This window comes from Psittacula echo, assembly GCF_963264785.1.
Source record: "Psittacula echo genome assembly, chromosome: Z".
Classification (NCBI taxonomy): domain Eukaryota; kingdom Metazoa; phylum Chordata; class Aves; order Psittaciformes; family Psittacidae; genus Psittacula; species Psittacula echo.
The window spans coordinates 101,737,899-101,763,374 of NC_137742.1; the positions used below are offsets into that span (position 1 = coordinate 101,737,899).

The 25,476-nt window shown below is 39.3% G+C and overlaps 1 protein-coding gene across 1 annotated transcript; it reads right to left on the bottom strand.

The window, feature by feature from the left end:
• Positions 1-740: 740 nt before the first annotated feature.
• Positions 741-24,064, bottom strand: MLYCD (malonyl-CoA decarboxylase). Its single transcript, XM_080636777.1, has 5 exons — positions 23,486-24,064; positions 12,602-12,714; positions 11,841-11,997; positions 11,190-11,339; positions 741-2,035 (listed from the first exon to the last, which is right to left on the bottom strand). Exons 1-5 carry the CDS (start codon positions 24,035-24,037, stop codon positions 1,502-1,504), a joined length of 1,506 nt encoding a protein of 501 aa, XP_080492903.1. The 5' UTR covers positions 24,038-24,064; the 3' UTR covers positions 741-1,501.
• Between the last annotated feature and the right edge of the window lie 1,412 nt (positions 24,065-25,476).

Sequence of the window (25,476 nt, forward strand, 5' to 3'; positions counted from 1 at the left end):
AGAATATAGGATGATGCTGTATTTCCATCTGCAGTAAAGCAGGAGCATTAGCTCTTTTTGAACTATGGTCAGGTGGATGCACATTTAATTGCCCTCAAAGTTTCTGTTTCAAGATGAAAAAAATCTTTCAAAATCATTGCATCTTCAGAACTCTTTCATTTAAAGTAAGTGACCTGGTTTCCTCAAACTTGAAGAGCTTAACGTAACAAGGAAAAGAGGGTTCTCTTTATCTATTCCTCCCAGCCAAGAATGGCTTGTACATATTTATATAAGCAGCTAAATTTCACCTTGAAACCTGAATTCTAAAGAAGTTCATAAAGCTTAGAAAACAGGAGAATGAAAACACCTTCTGACATGTTAAAACAGAAGCAGTGTGTCTTGTAGCAATCTGCATGGTGAAAATTTTAGTACCAATACAGTTAAGTGCCTATGTTTGCCCTAAGGCTCTGTACAAAAAACTGAATAGCAAAATGCACATGCTACATAGAAAAGAAAAAGCAACATGTCAGTAGTTTGTTCAGTCTGATATTCTGATATGGGTCTGATACTCTAAACTGTAGACAGCTACATTTTAATTGTAAATAAAACAGAAATTGAAAAACATCATGAAATTCTGTTAAGATGGTCCTTCTGCTGTGGCAGTATCATTTCTGAGGGAGGGCTCTTAGGTGAAGGAAGGTACACACCAAAATACGCAAGACAGGATTTAGTAAGAAATACTGTTTTATTGGTTTGCAGGTCACAGCTACCTCTTTATTAAAAGATCTCTTTACCAAATTAAAACATTTACAGAGCCAAAGTATAATATACATATTTGGACACCTCTCAACTGATCCCAAAGTATCAGTCTCTCTTATTTCTATTTGAACATTTCCTTCTTGCTCATTATACTTTAGCAGACAAAAATGCAAATATAGTACTACATACCTGCTGCACTGAGAGACCGAGATTTTCCAGCAAAGCAAGGATCCAGTGAGATTTTTAGTGGGTTTGAAAAATACCAAGAGGTTTTACATGAGAGTTTTTGAGGGTGAAAAAGACAGATATTATTGAAATAAAATTGTATATTAGTGTTTTGCTAATATATTTGAGAAAAAAATTACCTTCATTTTGTACTTCTTTCCAGGTACTTTGGCACTGAACAATCTATACCACTATTATGCCAAAAAAGTGCAGCTCCTTTCAAAGATACAGTTTATACAGGTTTATTATCAAGACTAATGATACAGCTCAAGTATTTTGTATCCAAGTTACCACTGAGCTGTAACTGACTGAGAGAATTTTACTCGCCCTTTAATACATACCTCATACATACATATTCGCACATAACAGATATCTAGAACTTGCAGTGGCTCAATCACAGTCAATCAGGTTTTGAATATATGGCAAAGTAAGCAAGACGACTGGGAACCTAGGTGACTTCTCATTGCACTGTGCTGAGTAAATTATTACAAGTCTTTATAGGTGACGAACACTTGTTCTTGGTTTTCATAACATTTAACTAAAGCTTGCTGTTTTGCTGGAATTGAGACACCAAGGAAAGTACCTGCTCTGAGGCTTTAATTTGTTTACTGCCCAGGTATGCCGCACTATTGCTGGCTGTATCTTCTAAGAAGTACCTGTAGTTTACCATCATGCCACAAGAAGCAGCAATGCCTCGAGGGCTTGTGTCCGCCATCCAGTTTATCCGCCACATCACAGAACCATTCTGAAGATGAAAATTTGCTACTGGATTAAGGGCATAGCCACGGTGCTTCTCTCCATACAAGTACCAGGCACAGAGTCTCATAAATGGTGAATGGAGCACTTGAACTAATTTCTCTGATCTCACCCACTCATTGTTATTTAAGATCTTCTTCAGTGTTTCAGTAGTAGCGTCTCCTGTGATCTCAGAGATTTCTTGCCATTCTGATTCTGTAAACAGTCCGTTTCTTTCCAGTTCCTTTGCTTGCGAGGAGAGGAGACCAACAAGCCATTTTGTGAATCCTGGTATAGGTGAAAGAGTAGAAAAAGCTTTTATCTGAGGAAGTTCTTTCTGCAGACAACAGGAGAGAGGAAAAAAAGAAAAAAACATCAGTTTTGTCATGATTGACAATGGGAAGTTTTGAGTGAAAGAACAGCTGATGCCTTTTTACTTGATGTCAAGTGATCACTGGGGATTCTGAGAATTAAATGATACACACAGACAAACACAAAATAAAAGATCACCTGCCCGTAACAGGTTAGTGCCTAGAAAGCACTTGGAGAACAAAGGAGATTTTAACCCTGACTGAACTATATTCCACACACATCATCTATTTAAAAGTACTTCTGCAGTACTTACCAATGTTATGTTCTGATGCAGGATTTCACAGGTAAAAATCAACAAATGCAATCACATGCTATAAAGAAGTTATTTGGAGGCATAAAAAATTTTAATAATAAACATACAAGTTTTCAAAACCTTTCAAATATTGTATGTAAAAACCTCATGAAATATCATTTTTATATGTAACTATCTTTTTTAAATGAAAAGCATTTTATTGTTTCAGTCTATTGTAAAATCAGGAAAGAAATGACTTGTAGATTTTAATGGAAGGAAGTATGTCCTGACGATTCGAAAGAGGGGCTTTTTATACACATACCAGCTACTTTTTACGGTATACCCAAACTACACTGATAAAATCACAAGGTTAGAAATACATACTTGCAGTAAAAAAAAAAAAAAAAAAAAAAAAGGCAAAATTCACAGTTTAATACTTGTTTAACAAAATAAAACTTCACTACTCCTACTAAATTTATGAGTAAAAACTGTTAACTATGTGATCACATAAAGCAAAACACGTAATGTGTTAGTTTTGGAACACACTAATGGGAAGAATAGGGAAGGTTGCTAAACTCACTGTCACTCGGAATTAACAAAAAGTACATCAGTCAACCTTGCTGAAGGAAAACAGGGACAAGAAACAGAGGGAAGATGGAGCTGAACTGAAACAATCAGTGTTGTTTTAATTACTGTTCATATAGGTAGAAGTGGTAAGAACCAAGACATTTATCAACATTACGGAAGTATCTTAATGTCAACAGAAAATTGTCTTTAAACAATTACAAAATGCATTTTTTTCTACTTTGAGTGTTACAGAAATAACCATTAAAAAGTCATCATCACTCAGATGCTACCTCACACTAGCAAATGTTAATGGAACACACGCTGCTGGGTTGTTGCAATTGCACCTGTGAGGCTGCATCCTTAGGCACCGCTGTGCCCCACACCACATTGCCATCTGCATGCTGTACCATGAGGATGCAGAAGCCGAGAGCACAGGCTGGAGCCACGCACCATTTCTAAATACCTTTAATAACTGAAATAACATTCAGCCAGTTATTTACAACACCTTTTTCCTTCCCACACAGAACTTCCCAAATAGCTTAATGCTGTCCTGCTGGCTTCCAGCATTACAAAATACCAGCCAGCTCAAATCTACCACCTCTGCAGTTTTGTGACTTATAATCTTATGAAGTGGCTAACCTCACTTGCCCCCCTTAGCTGAAGTTCTTTAACTATCACACAGATATGCAAGCCAAAGAGCTCTTCTTCTTCTTTTTGAGACCACCCAGGAACAAGAAAGACAGAACAAGTTACAAAGAAACACAGTCTCCATCATCTCCTTAGGGAACTGAATAAAGGAAAAAACAAATAATTTTATAAAACAAATCATTTCTGCGTGTTATTGAACAAAACCACCATTTCTGTAAACACAGCACCCAGGACATCCTGACTGGGTCATAGTCTCAGCTGCTATTGCTACCATGATTAGAGTACAATACTACCAAAGCTCATCTCCTGTGACTTTTTCACTAAAGGACATTATGATATTTTATTTTTAAGAGTAAATTCTGAAGGATAAGTCTGTAGCAAGATTGCATATGCACTTCATAAAAGTGTCACTTGTAAATCTACAGAAAGCAGTGTCTGTGGAGGGCAGGTTCTGCTGGTATCTTAGCACCTCTCTGTTCAATTTTAAAGAATACAGCATCTATAAAACAAAAGTTTATTAGGGTTGTGCCCTTACTGCAGACCATGGCTACAAAAGCCATGGATGTAGAAAATATGTTTTAATTAAAAGAATGTTTCTTGGATTAGACAGTTCAGTTCCCCTCTCACTTTGAAAAGAGAGCAATGGCTGCAGTAATTAAAAATATATATTTGGGGGCAGTAAAAGGGCACAAATGAGAACAAAAATGAGAACAGAACAAACCAACCCTACAGATTTAAAAAATCTTTCCTTCCCCAACTCCACACTCAATACTTCCCCATGGATATAAAGATCATCTATCCACAAATTAATTCAAAATAACTTTACATAATTTGAACACAGAATCAATTGCACCCACTAAATCTTCCTTTCATCACCTTTCATCCCCTTCCTGTAGTGTTTCTCAATCAAGAAGTCTATCTAATCATCACATCTGGAATATACTTTTCTTTAAAGCAGCAGGATCTTAATTAGTATGGCAGAGAAGAGTCATGCTCAGATGACCCCTTGTCAGCTACAGTTTCCTTGATTCAATGCTAGCTCCTATTACAGAACAACACTTTGAGCACAAAACAACAGATCTCCTGGAGAAAGCGGAGGGAGAAAGATGTCACAAAAGGGAATTTTTAAAGGCGACTGGAAAAATACTTCAAGATACTTGTTCCTGGAGAAAAAGCTGAATGTTCCTAGAGAAAAAGCCTGATAAGTTTTCAGTTTTGTTAAGATGGAAACAAGCAGCATCACTTGCTACCTTTGTTTTTCCATCAGCACACTAAAAGCTGACCAGTGGGGACCCTACTGCACATGGCCACAGCTTTGCTGCTGAGACAGTCTGCTGTTAAGTAATCTGACCTTTGGCATGTCTGCTCTCACTGCAGTTATATAAATTTCTGACCAGAAGGGAGGGCCATAATGCCCTCCTGAAGATTCATTGACGAAGCACCTTCCTGCTTGTCTACACAATAATGATGGGTGACAAATTCAGCAACTGTCTAGGATGTGACAGACCTACAAATGAACCTTAAAGTACACAAAGACCCGTAATCTATAATGAGAAGTACCCTTTCCACATCATCTTTCTTAGGAACCAACAAGCTCTCTCCAAAAAAGACTGGATTTCAAAATGGGTTTCATTCTTTGTGTCTTCACTCCTGTTGTGCTTTAAAGTTCCTTTTTAGTCCATAACACAGAGAACACAAGAGATAGGAATACATTGGTAAAAGTTTTTAAATTAATCATCTATCAATGAGAAATCCTAGATGTGCTCCAGAGGGAGTATAGATGTTATTATTGTGCAGCTGGGGTGAAAAAGAAGAAAAGAAAAAAAGAAGAGAAAAAGGTTGTTAAAGACTATTTTCCTCTGGGTAGGGATTGAAGGAATTCAGGACGTGTTTCTTTTTGACCTGAAGATGGGATCATATTTCCTTCAAGTTTTCCCAACTATATTACTTGTTCTAGAAAAGCTAGTGCCTTTAAGAACATATTGCTTATTCTCTTATTCTCTTTCAAGAATTCTTCACAGATGTTTGTGGTTAAAACCTGAGAGGAAAGAAGGAGGTAATGCTGAAATTTGAGAAGCAAAAACTGTTCTTTCAGGTAAAAGGGAAAACTGACTGGGCCAAAAGACAAGGCTGGTTACCACAAAGTCGAGTCCGGAAGTCTCCTGCAACATCACTGCTAAGAAAGCACAGGGTCTGAAAATACTGTTTTGCTACTGAGCATTTCACACAGGAGCTAAGCTTCCACAGAGTAGCAATGTCAATCTCATCTCCCCACTGCAAAACCCAGAGGGTACCTATGCACCATCCCCAAGGATAAAAGAGAGAATGAAAGATTTTTTTCCCATATTTGGGGATTAATAACAACCACTGCTAAGTTCCTACTTAAGGAACCGACATTTTGCTTCCTTGTGATGTTGACTGCTCTTTGTGTATCATTCACTGTCAGGAGTGACCTGCTCTACCAAGACCAACACAAAATATTTAACAGGAAGTTAGTTGCTCCTACTCTACCAATATACACAATGTAAAATTGTGCATAATTTTTACTTCTCAGGACAGATAAGATATGGGAAAGCGATCCCATTTTGAAGCTACAGTACAGATTACTACTTATCTGATAAATGCTCTAGTGTAGGAGCTTATCTGAGCAGCTATTTCTTGTAGAAAAATAAATAGATTCAGGGGAGTGTGCACATTTATGCTGCTGGTAAATTGATGTGCTAGTTTCTAAGACTATTGGTGGAGATCCATTAATGTTTATTTTCCTGTCAGAAACCCACACACCATTAAGATACAGCTGCTCATTTTGTTTTGGGCTGGATTTCTGGGTTTGGTTGTCTTTTATTTATTTGGGGTTTTTTCATTACAGGAGAGTGCAGATTTCTCCTATTATCCATATCTTATCTGAAGCTGTCTTGCACTCTGAAAGCTGTAGTCCAAGGTCACATTTTTCATCAATGAAAGCAAAGTGTGTTTTGGAAATTATGATCTCCCCAGGTCACCTAGATTAAATTAAGGTAGCAATTATCAACAGCCCAACCAGAAAGCTAGAATCTGCCACCAATTGTTAAGCATTTCTATTGAGTCACACAATAGCTATCAGTTTTCTCCCCCAAATGCCACAGGCTATAAAATTCTAAGCAGTTTTCTCAAAGGCTTCACCACAGTTATCTGTGTCTGTCATCTGCAGACTAAATTGCTATGATGTACCTTCTGCAGAGCTAGAGACCATTTAGAGTGGCTATAAACACATTCTGAATTAAATGTCTGTCCAGTGAGAAATCTGTCTACGTATTCACCAGCACCTATCAGCTCGCTAAAAAAGCATCTGCCTGCTTGTTTCACAGTGTCCAATTTGGGGTTTGTTTGTTTTCTTGCTAGTTGTCTGAAATAGTTTCAAAATCCAATTCCTTCCTGAGACCAAAACAAGCTTAAATTAAGGACTACAAGAGATTATTTCAGTTGTCTGCTCCCTGCTTTATATACATTAGTATAACCATAAGACTACACAATGGACTCATGAATTCATCCTACTGCTTACCCAAACTAACGTAAATAGGATATGCTCAGAAAATAATGGAAGCTTGTTTATAAAAACCTTCTGTATTATTTGTGTAGCAAACTTTTGTTAAGCAACTACCAAAGAAAGAAAAAACTCCTAGTTACAGCAGCTCAGTTTCTCCAAGATGCCCTTTGTACGCGACACAAGGTCCTATTCTGATATCCATTATACCCCTTCCCTTCACATAATTATATTACTGTACTTGCCAAAAATGTCTAGGAGGAGATTAAGGATTCAAACTGCTAACAGTGCACATATAAAGAGACGAAACTGAGGACCCATTTCTGTGACTCAAGTTCATACGTCCTCCATCTGCTTAGACTAGTGAAAGACTCAAAAGCAGGGGCCATTAAGTTCTATGCGGTGCCTCAAACTAACAGTGCTCAACACTGAGGGTTGTAATCTTTGCCAGTCTCTACCACTGCAGTTTTCCTAACAGTCCTAATAAAAACCCATTTGCAAGAAATATTTTCATGAGAGAATCTGTACTTGTCATTCTCTGAAGATGAGAAGTGCCATGCTACACACATTCATGTTCAGCAGTGATCAGCTCAGGCAAATTAGCAAGAAGGTTGTGTCCCATCCCTGTTCAAGGCCAGGTTGGACTGGAGCAACCTGGTCTAGGGGAAGGTGTCCCTGCCTGTGGCAGGGGGTTGGAAGTGAACGACCTTTAAGGTCCCTTCCAACCCAAACCAGGTCTGGGATCCTATGATTTCTAAAAAATAAAGCTCTATCTTAATTGTCCATGAATGAGATTTTAAGGAATCCGGTAAAACTGAATTTATAGACATAACTTCATAGTGTAGATACCTACTAGATCAATGTTTCCATATAGTTTTTAAAAACCTCGACAAGTAAAGGCTTCAATGGTGGAAAAAAAACAGTGGCTACTAGCATATGTATAACAGTGCATGTCTTCTTCTGATCTAATAATACATTCATGACAGGTCCAATTTGGAGTTTTTCTTATGAAGAATGACAGCTGAGAATTCAGTTTTGAGGTTACAAGTTGAAGTGTCCCAGCAGGTTAAGTTAAGGCAAAGTCAAATAAAGGATTTTTAGTAGAGGATAAAAAAAGTTTAAACAGTTTGCAGTGCCTTGGGAAAATACAAATGAAATAACATTCTGCAGATCAAGCAGACATTCACAAAAGTTAACTCAAACAGAAGACAAGTTATAAAAGCGTATTAATCATCAATGATTCAGATAAAATGAAAAGCAAAATTCTTGATGCCTTCAAAACAGTCTCCTCTTCCCAAAGCATTTTATTATCAGTTAAATTAAAAGAGTCTCAATTTATGTAACCTGGATTACTTGGTGATTTAGCAGCACTTTTAAAAAAAGATTTGTTTATTGCAAAGCCATGCAAAGGTTAGGTAAAATATCCTTTTCCTATCAGAGACCTCAACTGTCTATTTTTACAGAGTCTGCTAGAAGCTTGCTTAATGAGATGTGATTTCTGACCCAGGAGTTTTTTGCTGAGGCTATATTGTTTCAGCTGCTGCCATCAAGTCAACTCAGCACTACTGCTATACCATTTGTCCCTTTTAAAGTAAGTGACTAAAATGCTGCTCTGAAGAATTACGTCCAACCTGAGCACAGACAACCTTGGAAAGTCCTTTACTTACAGCAGACCAGAGAGAAAAATACATGTGTGCAATTAATGCACTGAAGTAGGACTTCCAGAATTTTGGGAGAAAGGTAACATAGGCTGCCAATAGTATTACTCATCATATGCCCTGCCTCCGGCCTGAACAATCTAACTTAGTGGAAATTTCAGAGTAAGTATTTTGAAGCTGAAATACACAGGGCTTCTTTCTACTTGAAGGTGAAGTCTGCTTAGATGGGAGTGACAATATTTACAACAAAAGCTGAATGATGAGGCATTACGGAAGTGTATCAGATCATTCTGATAACAACAGCGTGATGATTTAGGGTCACTTCACAGACGTAAAATACGTACTGAGAGATGGCTTTTGCAGAATTCAAAACAATGAATTCAAGAACAGTATTTTAGAATGATGAGGAAGAAAACATGAAGGACTGGGAAGAAAGCGAGAAGAGAACGGTAAAAAAGTATTAACAACATCAAAGAGTGGAAGAAAAACTTAGAGAACCACATCCATCATAAACACAACTGGATTATCCTTCATGCATTTTTTCAACCCCAGAGTGGTACACCAACAAGGTTTATCCATCAAGAAAAAGAAAGGTGTAGAGGTTGTTGTACCTTTAATAGATATTGAATTAGTATTAAAAGGCAGTTCAAGTTTTAATACAAATTTATAGTCAACTAAGTACACATCCAATTTGCCATATAAAATCTTACTAATAACAGCACATTTTTCATAACACCTTAAAGCACTGTATCACATTTCAGTGGGGAGGAAGACCTCCATCTTTGGCACTGAATGGAAAGCACTTAGCTTTCAGTATCAAATATATTACTTAAGCTTGAGGCAATAATTTTATGATTAGAATGTATTTAAAGGCATCCCAGCCAAAATGTTTCCTATTAATCATGTATTTGATGAACACAGAAAAAGGGCTGGACTTTACAACACTGACATGTAGAAACTTTGTCCTAAGTGTAAATAAGAAACACATACTTCTGTTGGCCACATCAAATTTTAGAACTCTATTTTCCTTTCAAACTTACAACTTTTCCAGTGTTTTAAGTAATTAGTGATGGACAAATATGTTGTCAATAGAGTTATTTTATGAAAGTAACTCAATTATCCAGGAATTACTTTTCAGATATGAAAGCAGAGAACAGCATGAATTTGTTCCATTTTCTCTTCAGTCAAGATCAGACAGATGACATGGCCTAATTATATTTGGATGACTGCACTTTAGACAGTTAATCTTAAAGCCATTTTGAAAGCAAAAAGCAACAAAATTTAGCCAAAATATCTATATAAAACAAGACAAAATAAAATAAAATAGTAAGAAAATACTATATTCAGGGCAGCCAGCTATGATTCAGTAGTTGCCTAAGCAATCATTTTGTAGCTGTAGCAATTTGGTGCATCCAATTTTAAGCTATTTTTGTAAGTAGAACTGAAGTTCTAAATCACAGACAATTTTCCAAACACCATTACTATTCCAGTTGTTGGAAGAATGAACTTAAACACAAGTAGTGATCATTATTTTTAAGTGGTAGCTTTGTCAATAATTTAAGTAGTAAAGACCATTAAACAAAGTACTCAACACAGAAATGTGATAGTCTCTTTCACACCACTCCACATGTAAATTAATTTTCATTCTTTTCTCCAGTTCCTTGCAAGAAGCTTCTACAAGAATTCCTTAATCTATTAACAATAATCCCATAGCATGCAATGATACTACATAAATTCACAGAACTGACTTGCATAAAGTATCTTATTCCTGTGACTTTCAAACGTTGCAGACATCTTCTCTGCTATATTGCATGAAATGCCCAGGCAAAGAAACCTCTGTCCTTTTTTTTTGGTGTGTTGTTTTTTGGGGTTTTTTTTGTTAGGTTGGTTGTTTTGTTTTTAAATAGACATATTCAAGGTAAGCATGAAAACTGTATATATAACCAGGGGCAACTCAATATAACAAACAATAAAACTAATTAATGCACAGGAAGTACTTCTCTTGTACCCACTGGAGTGGTTGTAAGATTTTGAAAAAGGAACAGCCAGGTACATTGAAAGATGATATTGATCAGGGCCTGGAAGGAAGCCTGGTTGCAGGCTCCACTCACTCAACTGAGAGACAGTAGTGAACCTTATAATACGCTGCATTGCAAAATACAGCTATATGAAAGCTACCTTCAATAGAAATGTACTAAATTTGACTTTTTGTCAATCTATGCATATGACTGGGCAAACACAAGTAATTCACACAGTACATACCACCTATGCAAAAGTATCAACACGTGGTAGACATTCACCAATAGCAGAAGATGTTCTTCCAACCATTCTTTACACATCTTCAAAGGCTGACCTGGTAAGAAGCTGCAAGCGTTAAGGAAGACGTAGCAGTTCTTTGCCTTGAGCAATGATACAAAATCAAAACTAAAACACCAATGTGAGGACAGCAGGTTGGCCAAACAGCACATTAAGTACACCCTGCCACACGTACCTGCAGCTCTTTTACAACTCGCTTGATGAGGTAAGTCCCAAGTTCCACACCTTGCAGTCCCTGCTGAGTCAAACTGATTGAGTAGAAAATTGCTGTTGTAATTTTGTCTGCATCTTCTGTTTCTAAAGGTGGCACCTCTTTCACTATGGCCTGGGAAAATGAGAATGAAAAAAAAGGTTAGTACTAGTTATTGCCATCATTATGGAGAAGAGGGCCTTTCTTTTTAACTTGCAAACCTGTTAACACTTTTCTCCACTGTTTATTCATTATTCTCTGTGAGAAACAACAAAAATCTAATAAAAAAGTATAAAGAAGAGCTGCTTATCCATTAGCAAGTGCAGGAATTAATTGTAATGTGGTTTAAAACTTTGAGAAGTAATCACTACTGCTTTGAAGTTTTAATCTCATTTGCTCTCTTTTCTTACATATATCTTATTATTCTTGCCCTTGAGCAAACCCCCAAAATGTCAACTTACATCATACAGGAAATAGACAGAATAATCCTGTAATTTTTAAATGTCAACTCTTTCATCTCTTAAAAAAACTCAATCAAACCCAAATATTCCTAAATCATAAGGAATTACGGACTTTAAAAGAAGTACATTGCAATTAGAGCACTTTCCTGCCTACTAAATGCATCAGTGACTGTACCTGGATGCTGCTGGAGATATCACTGGTCAGTGCAACATGCAAGACTATCAGTGGCTCTCCTGGGATTGCACAGTGAGAAAAAAAGTAGCATCTTCTATATGACCCAACTCGACGCTTCATATCAACCCAGTTTCTAACAGGATGCACAGCTTCAGAACTCAATGAGAAAATAAAAACAAAGTAAAATTATGTATTTTTTTTCATTTAGAAATAGGGATCAGCTGCCAGCCCTACAAGCTCAGTACTTTTCCCACTGATGTCAGTGACAAAATTCTCCAATCAAAAAAAGGAGAATCAAGGCATAAGTGAAAAAAGTTAAATTCATCAGCAAACTGTGACAAAGCAGATGGTAAAGGCACACTGCACACCCACTCCCACTAGTTTTCTTCGGGATATGCTTATCACATATCTGAGCTTTTATTTCCACTTTCTATTCACTATAGCATATTTGACTGAGATGACTAAACCCTTGTATGAATTTGAATACAATTGCAAGGGGAAGTGGGAAAAGTAGCTGAGAGGTTGGAAGAAAAGACAGCAGAGTACAAGGGCAGTATGTGAGCTGAAGGATCAAATTATGATATAAATGATCCCCTTCCCTGTTTCCTTAATTTGGTTTTAAACAGTGTGCTCTCTAGTACATAAAATGCAACTATTTCTCATTTATACTTTGCCTTTCAGTATCTTGAAAATAGTGAATCTGTGCAGTCACAAGCATTTAATAACCTCTTCATTGAGCATTTGCAACTTTTAGCACTTACTCACTAATTTTCTGCAGTACTTCACAAGGTGATTGCCAAGTAACCCTTTCCAAGTTCAGGAATCCTGTTGAGAACCACTCTGAAAGCATGTTCTTTAGAACTCCATTCATTTCCTGCAAACAGAATAGAATCATAGAACAGTTAGGGTTAGAAAGGACCTTAAGGTCATCTAGTGCCAACCCCCCTGCCATGGGCAGGGACACCTCACACTAAACCATGTCACCCAAGGCCTCATCCAACCTGGCCTTGAACACCACCAGGGATGGAGCATTCACAGCTTCCCTGGGCAACCCATTCCAGTGCCTCACCACCCTCACAGTAAAGAATTTCTTCCTTAGATCCAATCTAAACTTCCCCTGTTGAAGTTTGAACCCATTACCCCTTGTCCTGTCACTACAGTCCCTGATGAAGAGTCCATCCCCAGCATCCTTGTAGGCCCCCTTCAAATACTGGAAGGCTGCTCTGAGGTCTCCACGCAGCCTTCTCTTCTCCAGGCTGAACAGCCCCAACTTTCTCAGCCTATCTTCATACCGGAGGTGCTCCAGTCCCCTGATCATCCTCGTGGCCTCCTCTGGACTTGTTCCAACAGTTCCATGTCCTTCTCATGTTGAGGACACCAGAACTGCACACAATGCTCCAAGTGAGGTCTCACAAGAGCAGAGTAGAGGGGCAGGATCACCTCCTTCGACCTGCTGGTCACGCTCCTCTTGATGCAGCCCAGGATACGGTTGCTTTCTGGGCTGCAAGCGCACACTGAAGCCGGCTCATGTTCATTTTCTCATCGACCAACACCCCCAAGTCCTTCTCTGCAGGGCTGCTCTCAATCTCTTCTCTGCCCAACCTGTAGCTGTGCCTGCGGTTGCACTGTCCCAGGTGTAGGACCTTGCACTTGGCATGGTTAAACTTCATCAGGTTGGCATCAGCCCACCTCACAAGCGTGTCAAGGTCCCTCTGGATGGCATCCCTGCCCTCCAGCGTATCAACCGAATCACACAGCTTGGTGTCATCGGCAAACTTGCTGAGGGCGCATTCAATCCCACTGTCCATGTCACCGACAAAGATGTTGAACAAGACCGCTCCCAACACCGATCCCTGAGGGACACCACTCGTTACTGGTCTCCAGCCGGACATGGAACCATTGACCACAACTCTTTGCGTGCGGTCAAGATGAACTTATCTGCTAAAGAAGCTTTGTAGAACATCGAGATGCTAGTAAAGATAACCTTTTATTTCAAATTACAACACTGGGAAGTTCAAGGAAACTAACACACCTAGTTGAGAATATTAACATCTGTTTGAGAATATTAACCACCTAATAGTTCAGCTTTCCTCACACTGGACTGAAATGACAATGAAAATATTAAAGACACTGTCTATAGTAAACTGTAGATAGCAAAATGGAAGATAATGTCAAACAATGTGGATGAAAAGCAGACAATAAGTATTTGAGCAGTCTTGACAATAAGGCTGCACAGGTGCTCAGATTTAGATACTGTGAAAAACAGGGGAAATTTGATAAACATAAGGTCTTGAATTTCACTATAATTTTCTACATCTGAATCTCTTCTGCGTATCCAGCAGTTAATGCCTTAGGAAGATTATTAGTACTGCCTTATTAATTTAATACTAATATCTCTACTTTAGTAAAGATTTTTTCCCATTGCTCTTTAGGAGAAAGATATTCTCTTTAGAAAAATAGCTATTTACTTAGTCTGCACATGATTAACACATGGCCCTTTCTCCGTTTGACAGCTCTCCAAGACACGTAACACATCTGGAGTCACTCCAGATGTCACTCACTTGGAGGTGACTGGAACACATACAAACACATTTACACGCCAGTAAACTACAAAAATGCTTCAGTCTGGACCTCAGCATGGCTTGTAGAACTCATCACAGGAGTTGTACGTGCCACTCAGGACATAAATTAGAAAATGAGCACCTTTCAACAGGATGAAGATAAACCCATTGGCTTTAAAGAATTGTTCTCTGGAAGTATGAAAATTTTTGAGCAAGAAAAGCAAAACCAGCAGCAGACTACAGAACTCAAAAATCACAATGATATGGAAGAGTATGATACAGAATTAAAGCCAAAGGTAATATGAAACACTTTCAGGAACATTAATAGCAATAATGAATTTTATATTCCCTACTCATTCCCCGCTGCCTACATTATTAAGGATTTTTCTGTCTAAAATTCTTTGAGTTTAGAAAGTATTCTTGAACTCAGCATAGCATGAATATCCCCTAAAGAGACTCTAGAGTTTATTTTTCTGTCTTGCATTTGCTTTGTATACAGGGCACAGTGTGGTACCAGCACCAGTTTGCCAACAGCCTGATCAAAAACATAGGCTTGCTTACCTGAAGCTAACTTAATAACCATTTATTTTAGAACTAAACCTCCTCACTTTCTATTCAGACCTCTACTAAGCCACTGCTGTACACAGACAAAAATTATGCTACAATGTACTTTAGCTTGCTACATTTAAGCAAACAGCAGAAAAAATGTATAAATCTATCCCGAAAACACTTGCTACTTAAAACATTTTTCCAACGCTCAGATGTAGTCTCAGGACTTCCATAAAACAGCAAAAAAATTTCTTATTTTTTAACAAAAATAATTTTTTAACTTTGTAACCTAACAAAGATGAAAGCTCTAGAAGCACGTGTCAAGGGAGAAAGGTTCCTGTTGGCCAAAGTAACTGCTGTAGTATTCCAAGGACAGTTTCATTCTTTAATTCAACATACTATAAAAACTAAGTTTCAAACCCTGACTATGCTTGCAGCCAACTGTGATCAGATACTTCAACCTACACCATTCCACCCAAACCCGGAATTACATTAACTCCCCCCATAAAAACCCCTAAAGTTGATGGTAGTGACCACAGCCATGGAGTTTTGCAAGGTAAATTCCTAACAAATCCTGGCTCTTTTCCATGCCTGAAGTGGAGAGTCAAGTTTTCCTTCAGTTTCCCTTTTTTCCATTTATTCCTGCGCTAAGTTTTTTAGTGAAATATACCTTTTCAGCCTCTTGTCTGCAACTATCTCTGCACAGAAACAGCTGCTACCTGAATGACCTAGAAGAAAACAGCCATTCATCTGCACAGTTGTCATAAACGAAAATCTTTTTATATACTTTTTCAGCAGTATCTTCCAATATAGAAGAGCTTGTTTATTGAAACATAAATTGACATATGCTTCAAATAGTGAAAATGTCAACTGCCTTATTCCAAATACAGCGAGTATCCATGAGGTCACCTCTCCCAAGATTTGTAAATTAGTTTTTTGATGGTCTTTCTTGGTAAAGCCCTCAGTTATATAAAAAAACTGTGCTCAAAGTCTTTGGTGAAACTGTACTACAAAGCTGAACAAAACCTGCATGTGCTAGTAGAAAAAAAAAAAAAAAGTTAAATAAATACGAAACCAAAATACTACAGAAAAAGCAATCACCTTAAGTACATTTATAGGGTAAATGGAAAACAGTGGAAGCCACATCATGCGTGGCATTGCATAAAGAGAACCTCTGTAAAAAATACACATATGTGACTATCTGCAACAAGTGCAGATAGTCTTTCTTTCAGGGGAAATGAGGGATCACACTAATCAAAATCCACCCCAGGAATGGACAGGCTTCACAATACTCCACTAATGCCTTGATTAAAAATGTTCCTGCTCTCTCATCTCAAGGTTAATTCCATCCTACACAACAGTAGGTGGTGCGGGGGAAGGAAGTAACATAATAGATGACATTAAGAAGGAACAGCTACATCAGAACTTGCAACTAGGATAGTTGAGAGAGACATATGCATTATACCTTCCCTGCCTAGTAAGTAGATCTACTGCACATTTATAGCGAGTTGGATGACTTGAGTGGCTTACTGGAAACACACGTTAAACCTGTGCTGTCTTACTACCTGAAAAAAGCACACAACTACTATAATATGACATTATTGGGAAAAATGCAGAATTACTGTTGGCTCAGGGCACCCTGACACTTGATGCGCTCTGATAATACATCACTCAACTGCATTTAGAGTAGCTGTAACCTATGCTGGCAAAACTGCTTTTGCTGATGCTTCTAGGTCTAATGGATTAAAGAGAAAGCAGAAGGTAGAACAAGCTGTACCGTGAAGAACCCTTAATTGTCTGCGTAACAGCATCTACAAAAGAGGGCTCTTTCTGGCACAGCTAAACCACACAGGGCTTGCAGCTCCTGGGCAGCACCCCTCAGTGAGTATTGGCTTGCAACCCCAACAGGGCTTTCATTAGCAACAGTTTATGCAGAAAAGCTGACTTTCAGTTCAAGTACTCTCTCATACGCAGATTGGTTTTAATAGTCTACTATCCCAAACAAACATATTCCGATTTTTTTGTTCATTCTGGCTTTACGATGCTTCCCTTGTGAATCCCTGTTTTTGCATGGCTCTGAACTTTTTAGAAAATAACCATAAATCCTTTTAGTCAAATACCCCTCAGTGTAGTGAAAGTCTCCAGGTATTCCAGGACTGCTCGTCTGCTTTTCTTTCATAAGGGCACACTGTAAACCACAAAAAATAAGCTAGAGTTGTCAGATCTAGGGTCAAACTTACAGGTTCCTATTGCTCTCTTGTCATTCTTCTGCTTTTTGGAGAGCCATTTCAAGCTGCAGTCTAGCAGCTAGGAGGAAAAACTGCTGATGGCTGCACTCCTGCTAGTCATTACTTTGAACACACGGCTCTGCGTCTATTGGCAGTAACAGGGCTCAGATGGCAACGAGTGACTTGGCAGGAAGCCAGTTATACTACACAGAGACTGGCAGAAGTGGAAAACAGGAATCATTCATTTTGCTTCTTTGAAGCACCCACAGGTTTAATAAGCATGCTCCACAAGATAGAATGTAATGATGCCCAACTGCACCAAGGGCTTCTTTTCAAGATGCAGAACACATTACAGAGCCACTTCAGGTCCAAGATACAGCCGTATAAAAGCAACACAATTGTAACCACAGAAGAAAGTGGAGCAGATGTGCTTCCAGTAACGATCATGAAAGAAAGGAATGTTTTTGATGGGGAATTACACCTCAGTTCTGTCAGCTGTAAATAATAATGCTTTATAAAATAACAGGGCAGCAGGCAGGTTGAAGAATTAGAATAGTTGCAGCTGGAACTACAATGATCTTCTCACCCTACTGCAACTGTGTATGTTGACAACACTTCTTAATGCAGAAAGACATAAACCACTTTATACTATCAAAAATGTGTTTAATTCAATTAATCTGAACAAAACTAGAGTTGTGTTTAATATCCTAAAATATAATAAGTTTCTGAAAGGCTTGACTCCAACAATGATGGTCTTGGCTTATGTTATTTTGTAAACTTAGTTCTGAGTAAATTCTTATTTTCATTTCAGAGGCCTAATCATAAAATTACATATCCAACATTTCATTAAAAAGAAAGCACACATTTAGTATTAAGCATCCCAATTTCAAATTTGAGCAACAATACACACTCAAAGTAGTATTTAAAATTACCAGCTATACTTCAGTTTCTATTAGCTTAGCATAATAAACTATGATGCTTTTTCTTTTCATTCTGTGTTCTTGCTACAAGACAGCAAGTTAGAAGCTTTTTAATTTTCACATCAGGTCCCTATTTATTGAGCAACAAATAAAACTGTTATGAAAAAACTTGAATTATTTTTATTAACAAAAACCGCCTCTCTGATGAAGGAACTACCAATTTCCATTTAAAACTACTAAAAAATAAAACACCCCTACGATGAAAATTCATATGCAGATATTTAACACAACATAATATGAACCAGCAGTAACTAACACTCGAGGCATATCAAACAGATAGCTCACTGTTAGTTGCTGGTTAGATATCCAACAGGGCTACAAGAGAAGTATCCTACCAGCCTCACAACAGCTGTTTTTCCATAGCTTTGGAATGTTTGAAGTTTTTAACTTCAAAATATACACAGAGAATATCCCTGGTGACATACTCAAAAAATGCGCTCATCAGCAAAGCAGGATTCAATAGTGTGATACAAATAAAAGGGAGTTTTTCTGCTTTTTTACTGCTAATAGTAATTACTGCAGTGGTAATGATAGTGCTGAAAACTTCCCTGGCTCTGTGTTTTATATTGTTTGATCTTATTCCTAAAAACATTAAAATATATAATTTATCCCCCCTCATTTCAGCTCATTTAGACAATCAGTAAAGTGCGCACTAGCATTTTCAAGTGACTTAATCACCTTGATACGTTATTTCACTGTAACCTGTTGAACAAACACAAAATAGAAATGCTCCATCAACCAATACTTAACACTCCAAGCTGTTTCTCTGTTGATATGTTTAGAGGAAATAGAAAAATATTTCATATTTACAACACAGCAGTGGGTAATCCTTGTTTTAACAGGCCTATCAAAATGCAAAGTAAAAGCTAAGGACTGTATAAGAAATATTTTAGTCAGTTTGGGAAAAACCAAAATCCCAGTAGGTCATATAATGCACTCCGTAATTTTCCTCCAGCATCAAGAAGATCCATTTAACTTTATTTCTGTATTTCATTATCAGTGTGGATGCAAACACACAGACGTTACAGAATTCTGGTTATGGTTTAATCTTTATGCATGTTAGAATTTAAATCAAATTTACAATAATGAAACAGCTAGGTAGGATTTTTGACAGGTAAACACCAAACTTTTTTCATAGAAAAATTTCTAACTTTATTTTGTTTCTCTAGTTAAGGGCTTCTTACATTTTTAAAGTAAACTGCATCAATATTCAGATTCTCCACATAGACACTGTTTCACCTGAGAGAACAAATGCTCTAATTCATTGATGAATACTCATTAATGAGACCACAGTTCTTTCAAGGACGTACAAATATCTGATATAAATACATCTTTCTGTGGACGGATGTAGACAAGACAAGTATTTCCCCTTCCCAAAAAGCCATGTACAGCCTACACACAAAATATTCTCCCTTAAAGCGTGTCCTACCACTGCCAATTTCTCTATTAAAATTTGAAAACATCTTCCTTGATTATACCCAAGTCAGAGTGCAAATCTGTGAGAAAGCTTTAAGAAAAGAAAATAACTAAACGAAAAGTTCAGCTTTGGGTCCCTGCTGTGTTTAGGAGCAGCTGCTATGTAGGGAAAAGTACCCAAAACAATTACGGTGTTTCTTTTTTTCTATTAGATTAATACAAGAACAAGATTACAGACACACACCAACCACTGCTTAATTATGGAAGGTTTATTTATAAATCAATATGACAAAAGTACTATCTTTTTCATCATCTTTTGCCAGCAACTTGAACCTTCCTCTGACATTTTCTAAAATATATGGAAAGATGAAATATATTTTAAAAGCAATAGCTGAACTATTTGCTACCTGAAACAATAATGTGATTTTTTCAACATGGTCCGTATTTCAAATGCTGAAACTCAGTAAGCTAGCAAAAAATAAAAAAATCTCAAGAGGAAAATGTTGGCACAGAAGAAGAACTGAAAGAGAGAGAGGGTTCTGATCGGTAAGAGGAAGAACTACACTCAGGAAAGCAAATTTCCCTCTGTAGATTGCAAGGGCTCATCAGATAAACACTTCATTTATAAAGGCAGTGGAAAAGGAGGGAACAGAACACATGGGAAGAACATCAGAGAGAAATGAAAAAAATTCAAACAGCATCATGAAAGAAGAATTAGGTCCAGTTTTACTGTAATTTAACTTTTCAAATGTGCTAGTACTGAAGTCATCTTAACATTATCCATGAGGCTTACGATAGTAAAAACTGATTCATGTATTTAACAGAAAAGAAAACCCACCTCTGGGACAGATATGAGGAAAAAATTCTCTTCACCATATGTCCTGTGGGCATTTTTGGTGGATTCTTTGGGGGGGGGAAAAGGCTGAATAGCTTCAAAAGTACACTTTACCACTAATTTTTTGCCACTTGATTATCAAGAATCTTGTGTCAACAGTATTCATCATCTTTCACACATCCCTAGAAAGACATTTACCATGTCATAACAACTTGTCACTGAGAACACCTATAATTTTTCTGTCTCGCTCTTGCGATGAGTCTGCCTTGTAGTAACTAACTAAAATATAAACTAAACCTTATCCGCAGCATGCTTCTTCTCTTTGCAAAATCCACCATATTAAGTATTTCCAGCGCAATCTTCAGGGTTTATGTTCAAGATCTACAGAATTCCTCTAGTAAGGTAGCCACTGTTCTTCTCAATTTCTTGTAAGTCAGCTTTTTCAACCCAGTTTGCCTTGCTCTGGGTCCTGACAGTCACGGCGCTAGGACTTCAGACTTAATGGACATTGCTAAAACAATTCAGTGACTTCAGTGCTCAGAATCTTTCACAAGTCTAATAGTGAGACATTTCAGAGTGTACTGCAGCTAAGCACAGGTCACACAGTACATAAAATCAAAATCTGTATTTCCACATTTACTTCAACTTAAGAGGTGATTTATGAGAGACAACTGAAGATGTGAATACTTGAAGGCAATACTGCACCAGTTTGCAGTACATCACCTATTTTGTTAATGATTCCGGGACAGTGAAATCAACAGAGAAACAAAGATTGGGTAATTTGCACCTTCCTTTTTTAAAATAGTACCTTAAGAAATTCAGGGAAACAAGAATTCATCATATGTAATAGTAAATCCTGACACAGTAACATCCATCCCAAGTTCCAGAGCTTTTCTATACCTTTTTTCATCACTTTCCTAGAGTTAGGGAAACCAGCAAAGAACCATTTTGAAATTGTTCACTACAGGATTCCAAAATACATTTTGTATCACAAGAATAGTTCCTTACTCAAATTCCTTCTTCCGTATATACACACACACACTCCACCCTCAGATCTATAGCCTGAATATTCTCCTATATAGTTTTCTCTGTTCTTGATATTTAGCCTCAGGTAAACAGGTAACATCTCACACCTACAGCTTAAGGTATCAAATGCGCATGCCCTCATAGCACTTCTTTGCAAGTTATTTGCACCAACTAGTAATCAGCTCCATTGCAGAGACTGTAGGATGGGTGCTCCCTTGGGTGCTTATGGTTATTCTGATGCTTACTTGCAATGGAAACAAACAGATTCTTAAGGCTGAACAAGACGATTCTTTTGGAAGCAAGACATTAGACCTTTTCCAGTCATGCTAGAAAAGAACACAGGAATAGCACATAGCTGTTGGCTGCTGTGGAAAACAGATGAGAATGACCTAAATGAAACTCCAAATTGAAAAGAAACAGTATCCAGAACATATTCTTAGAGCCAGTAAGGTCACAAACAAAAACCAATACAAACTAGTTCTATCTTAATCTTTCCTGGCTTATGCGCTACTTATCACCAGCTCTCACTCTTAAAATATATCACATTTGAAAAATAAAACTGATCAAGTGCAAAAAAGACTGTAAGAACAGATATGCAGAGCTAAGCCTAATCGTATGAACCCAGATATTTAAAAAAGTATTTTGAGAAAATGATGTAACAGAATGCTTACGACAGCACTTTCATTGAAGCTTTAGTTCTGCAGACACCATTTTTCTACTTTCAAACAGCTTTAGTGTGTTTCTGAACATACGGTATTATTTGATGCATGTACCCTCAGCTGTTTTACACATTTCTATCTTGCTAATTTTGCAACTTCAGTCTGGTTGTACTTAAGATGATCCAGCTGGATGTGGAATCTTACCAGCGCTGTTGCTCCTTCCATTATATGATGATCACGAATATTAAGAAACATCCTTTCTTGTCAAATTTAATTTGGATCCGAATTTCAACAAACAAGTTGGTCAATGCATCTGACCAACTTCCTGTCTTTCTTCGTGTCTTCTGGGAAGTCCTGCCACCTCCTGCCACTATCATCTCCAATATCATTCCTTCTTCCATATCCATGTCACCTCACTCTACCTTGTAATCACTTGGGATCATGAAATCATAGGATTCCAGGCTGGAAGGAACCTCAAGGATCATCTGGTCCCACCTTTCTTGGTAAAGCATGACATAGACTAATTGTTCCAGCATCTTGTCCAACCAAATCTCTGGTGAGAAATCTGACACTTCCTTGGAGAGATTATTCTAATGGCTGGTTTTTCTCATTGGGAAAAAATTTCCTCTAGTGTCCAACCAGGACCTCACCAGGAATAACTTGTAACGAATACACTACAACCACCCTTTACATACTGGAACATGGTGATAAAGTCTCTCCTGAGCCTTCTTTTCTCCAGGCTGAGCAAGCCCAGCTCTCTCAGCCTCTGAACATGTGGCAGAACCCTCAGTCCTTTGTGGCTCTTCTCTGGATCCTCTCTAGCCTGTCCACACCTTTTTTTTGTACAGTAGGCACCAAAACTAAACTGATGATCCACCTCACCTGTTTTCTACATTCTACTAAGCCAAGTCGCAACAACTTTTTTCTCCCGTTGGTATTACTCATCATTAGTGTTACATGGCCACTGTGTGACTTGTAGCCCTCTATCAGACTTTGCAGTCGTGCCACTACACATCAGTCCTGCAGCAAGCACCTGACACTGCTTGGCAGCCCCATCAGCTGCATCATATCATGCTGCATCGTTGTGGCACTTCCTCCACTGCCCTAAGGCAGCTCAGTCTCCTACCACCACTTGACTTTGGAAATCCCATTGCTGCACACCATGGGCTGCTCCCTTCCTGAGCTATCAACAAACCCATCTCTCACTGATGCCATGGACTACGGAAAAGGCTTCCCTCCTGTCACACCAGGGAGACCCCAACAGTGAATGAAGGTCATGGGACGCTTTCCAGCCGAATGTGGATACTCCATGAGTAAGAACCCAAATCACATCCCCTTCAGCCTTCCCGGGGCTCCATTTCAGATCCACCCGACCTCAGCCCAGCCCTCACCTTGACATGCGGCCCATCCACCGCCTTGCTCGCCAGCCCCTCCACCAGGTCGCCCCTCAGCTCCACCAGGAAGCGCAGCCCACCCTCGAGGCGGCCCAGGTGCTGGAAGAGACCCCGGTACTGGGGGTTGAGGTAGTAGCGGAGCCGGTCCTCGGCCTGCAGCAGGGCGCCCAGCTCCCTCTGCTGCTCACGGGCCTGCAGCACCTTGGCGCTGAACTCCGCCACCCGCCCATGATCCACGCCGAAGTCACGGGCCAAGCGAGTGAGGAGCTCGGCGCGGGGCGGCCCGGCCTCCAGCCCGCGGTAGTACCGCACGAACTCCGCGCTGCGCAGCTCCGCGGGGGGCGGCGCCTTCTCCTTGGTCTCGTAGGGCGGCAGCGGCGGCACGGAACGGCTCAGCAGCTCCTCCATACCCGCGACGGAGGCGGTGCTGGTGCCTGGCGAGCACCGGCACAGACCCGCCGCCACCGAGACGCAGCGCAGCCCCCGCAGCGCCGCCCAAGGCCCGCGAAGGAAGGGCCGCGGGCACAGGGCCCAGCCCAGGTGGCTCATCCCGCACCTCGGCAGCCACCGAGCACCCTCCAGGAGGCCCAGGCCGCAGCACCGCCTTCGGGCGCGCTGATTGGCTGATACCACTGACTGCCAGCTCTCTTTGCCAATCGAAAGGGAGAAGAGTGTGGCGGGGCTGGGGTGGTGTTGCCGCCATGTTGAGTGTGGCGCACTGTGAGCTGGTTACCTGGGGTCCTCACGGCGGCCGCGTTTCCTCATCGCTCAGAGCCCCTCTCTCCCCGAGTGCCTTCATAGTAAAACCCATTGGTCTCTGTATCTTTCTCACTTGTCGCTCCTGCTTTTCCTCTGCCCATGGCTGTTTACATCACAGCTTGCACCAGAGGGAGAGGCCTGAGATAAGTGTGTGCTAGGACAGGCACCACGAGGAGCCCATGGCCATGACATGGTTCAGGTGGCATCAAAGGATAGCGGTGGCATCTGAAAAGGTTTGGCCCCATGGCCATAGGAGGACAGCAAGCTGGGGGTCCTAGGAGCTTGTTGGCTCTTAGTTCTGGGTGCTGAGGGTATTGGGGTTGCTTCAGAGTTCCAGGAAGTACAGGCCCGGCCTGCTGGCATCTGCCTGCTCTGAAGTAAGTGCAGGTAACAGCACACATTTGATTGTGTAATCTGAGGGCACAGACCTTGAAGCAGTGTGCGCTTTGCTCTCCAGCTGTGAGCCCAAAGTCCTCTAAACCAGTACTGTTCAGGAACAAAGGTAAATGTACACATGCTGCTCTCAATTCAGTCTTAGAAAGACGTATTTGCCTCTTTTTGGCATCCCATTACTATTGTTATGTGCCAGTGAAACCAAGAAAAACAGATAGGTTGGATTGATGTCGGTGAGATCACAGTTGAGCACCAGCTATCCTGACCTTCAGAAATGCAGGGAATTCTTGACTTTCAACTTTTGCAGTAAGAATCAAAGAGGAAATCAAGCCTTCTCTACCAGTAAAGAGATAAAAAAGGGGGGGAAAAAATGTTAAAACAAAACCCCAGAGCACTAACTACTTACAAGTTTCCAGAACAATGTATTAGAGCTTTCTAAGCAAGAAAACAGATAATAATAAAAGCTATGTGAGCAGTGTAGCCGTGGGGAACAGAGGGTCATAAGATAAGCAAAGATACCCTTAAGAGCTGGAAAGTATGACTCAGAAGCATTATAATATATGAAAAATATGGGGGGTTTTTGTAATGTATGTGAAAATAAAGTTCATAAAATGAATCCCACAGGCAATTAATTCAGTTTCAGAAATTGCCTTAACGACTGTACAACTGCATTTTCAGCAAAACTTTAAGCCCTCAAAAGTTGGCTGGTTAGTCCTGCTTCCCCTGTACAAGAAACAGGCTGTCAGAAGAAAGCTTCTGTCTGTCAGATTCTCAAGCTTATGTTTTCAGAGTCAAAGGAATGGGTAGGTAAGAACTTTCCATCAAATAACACGATG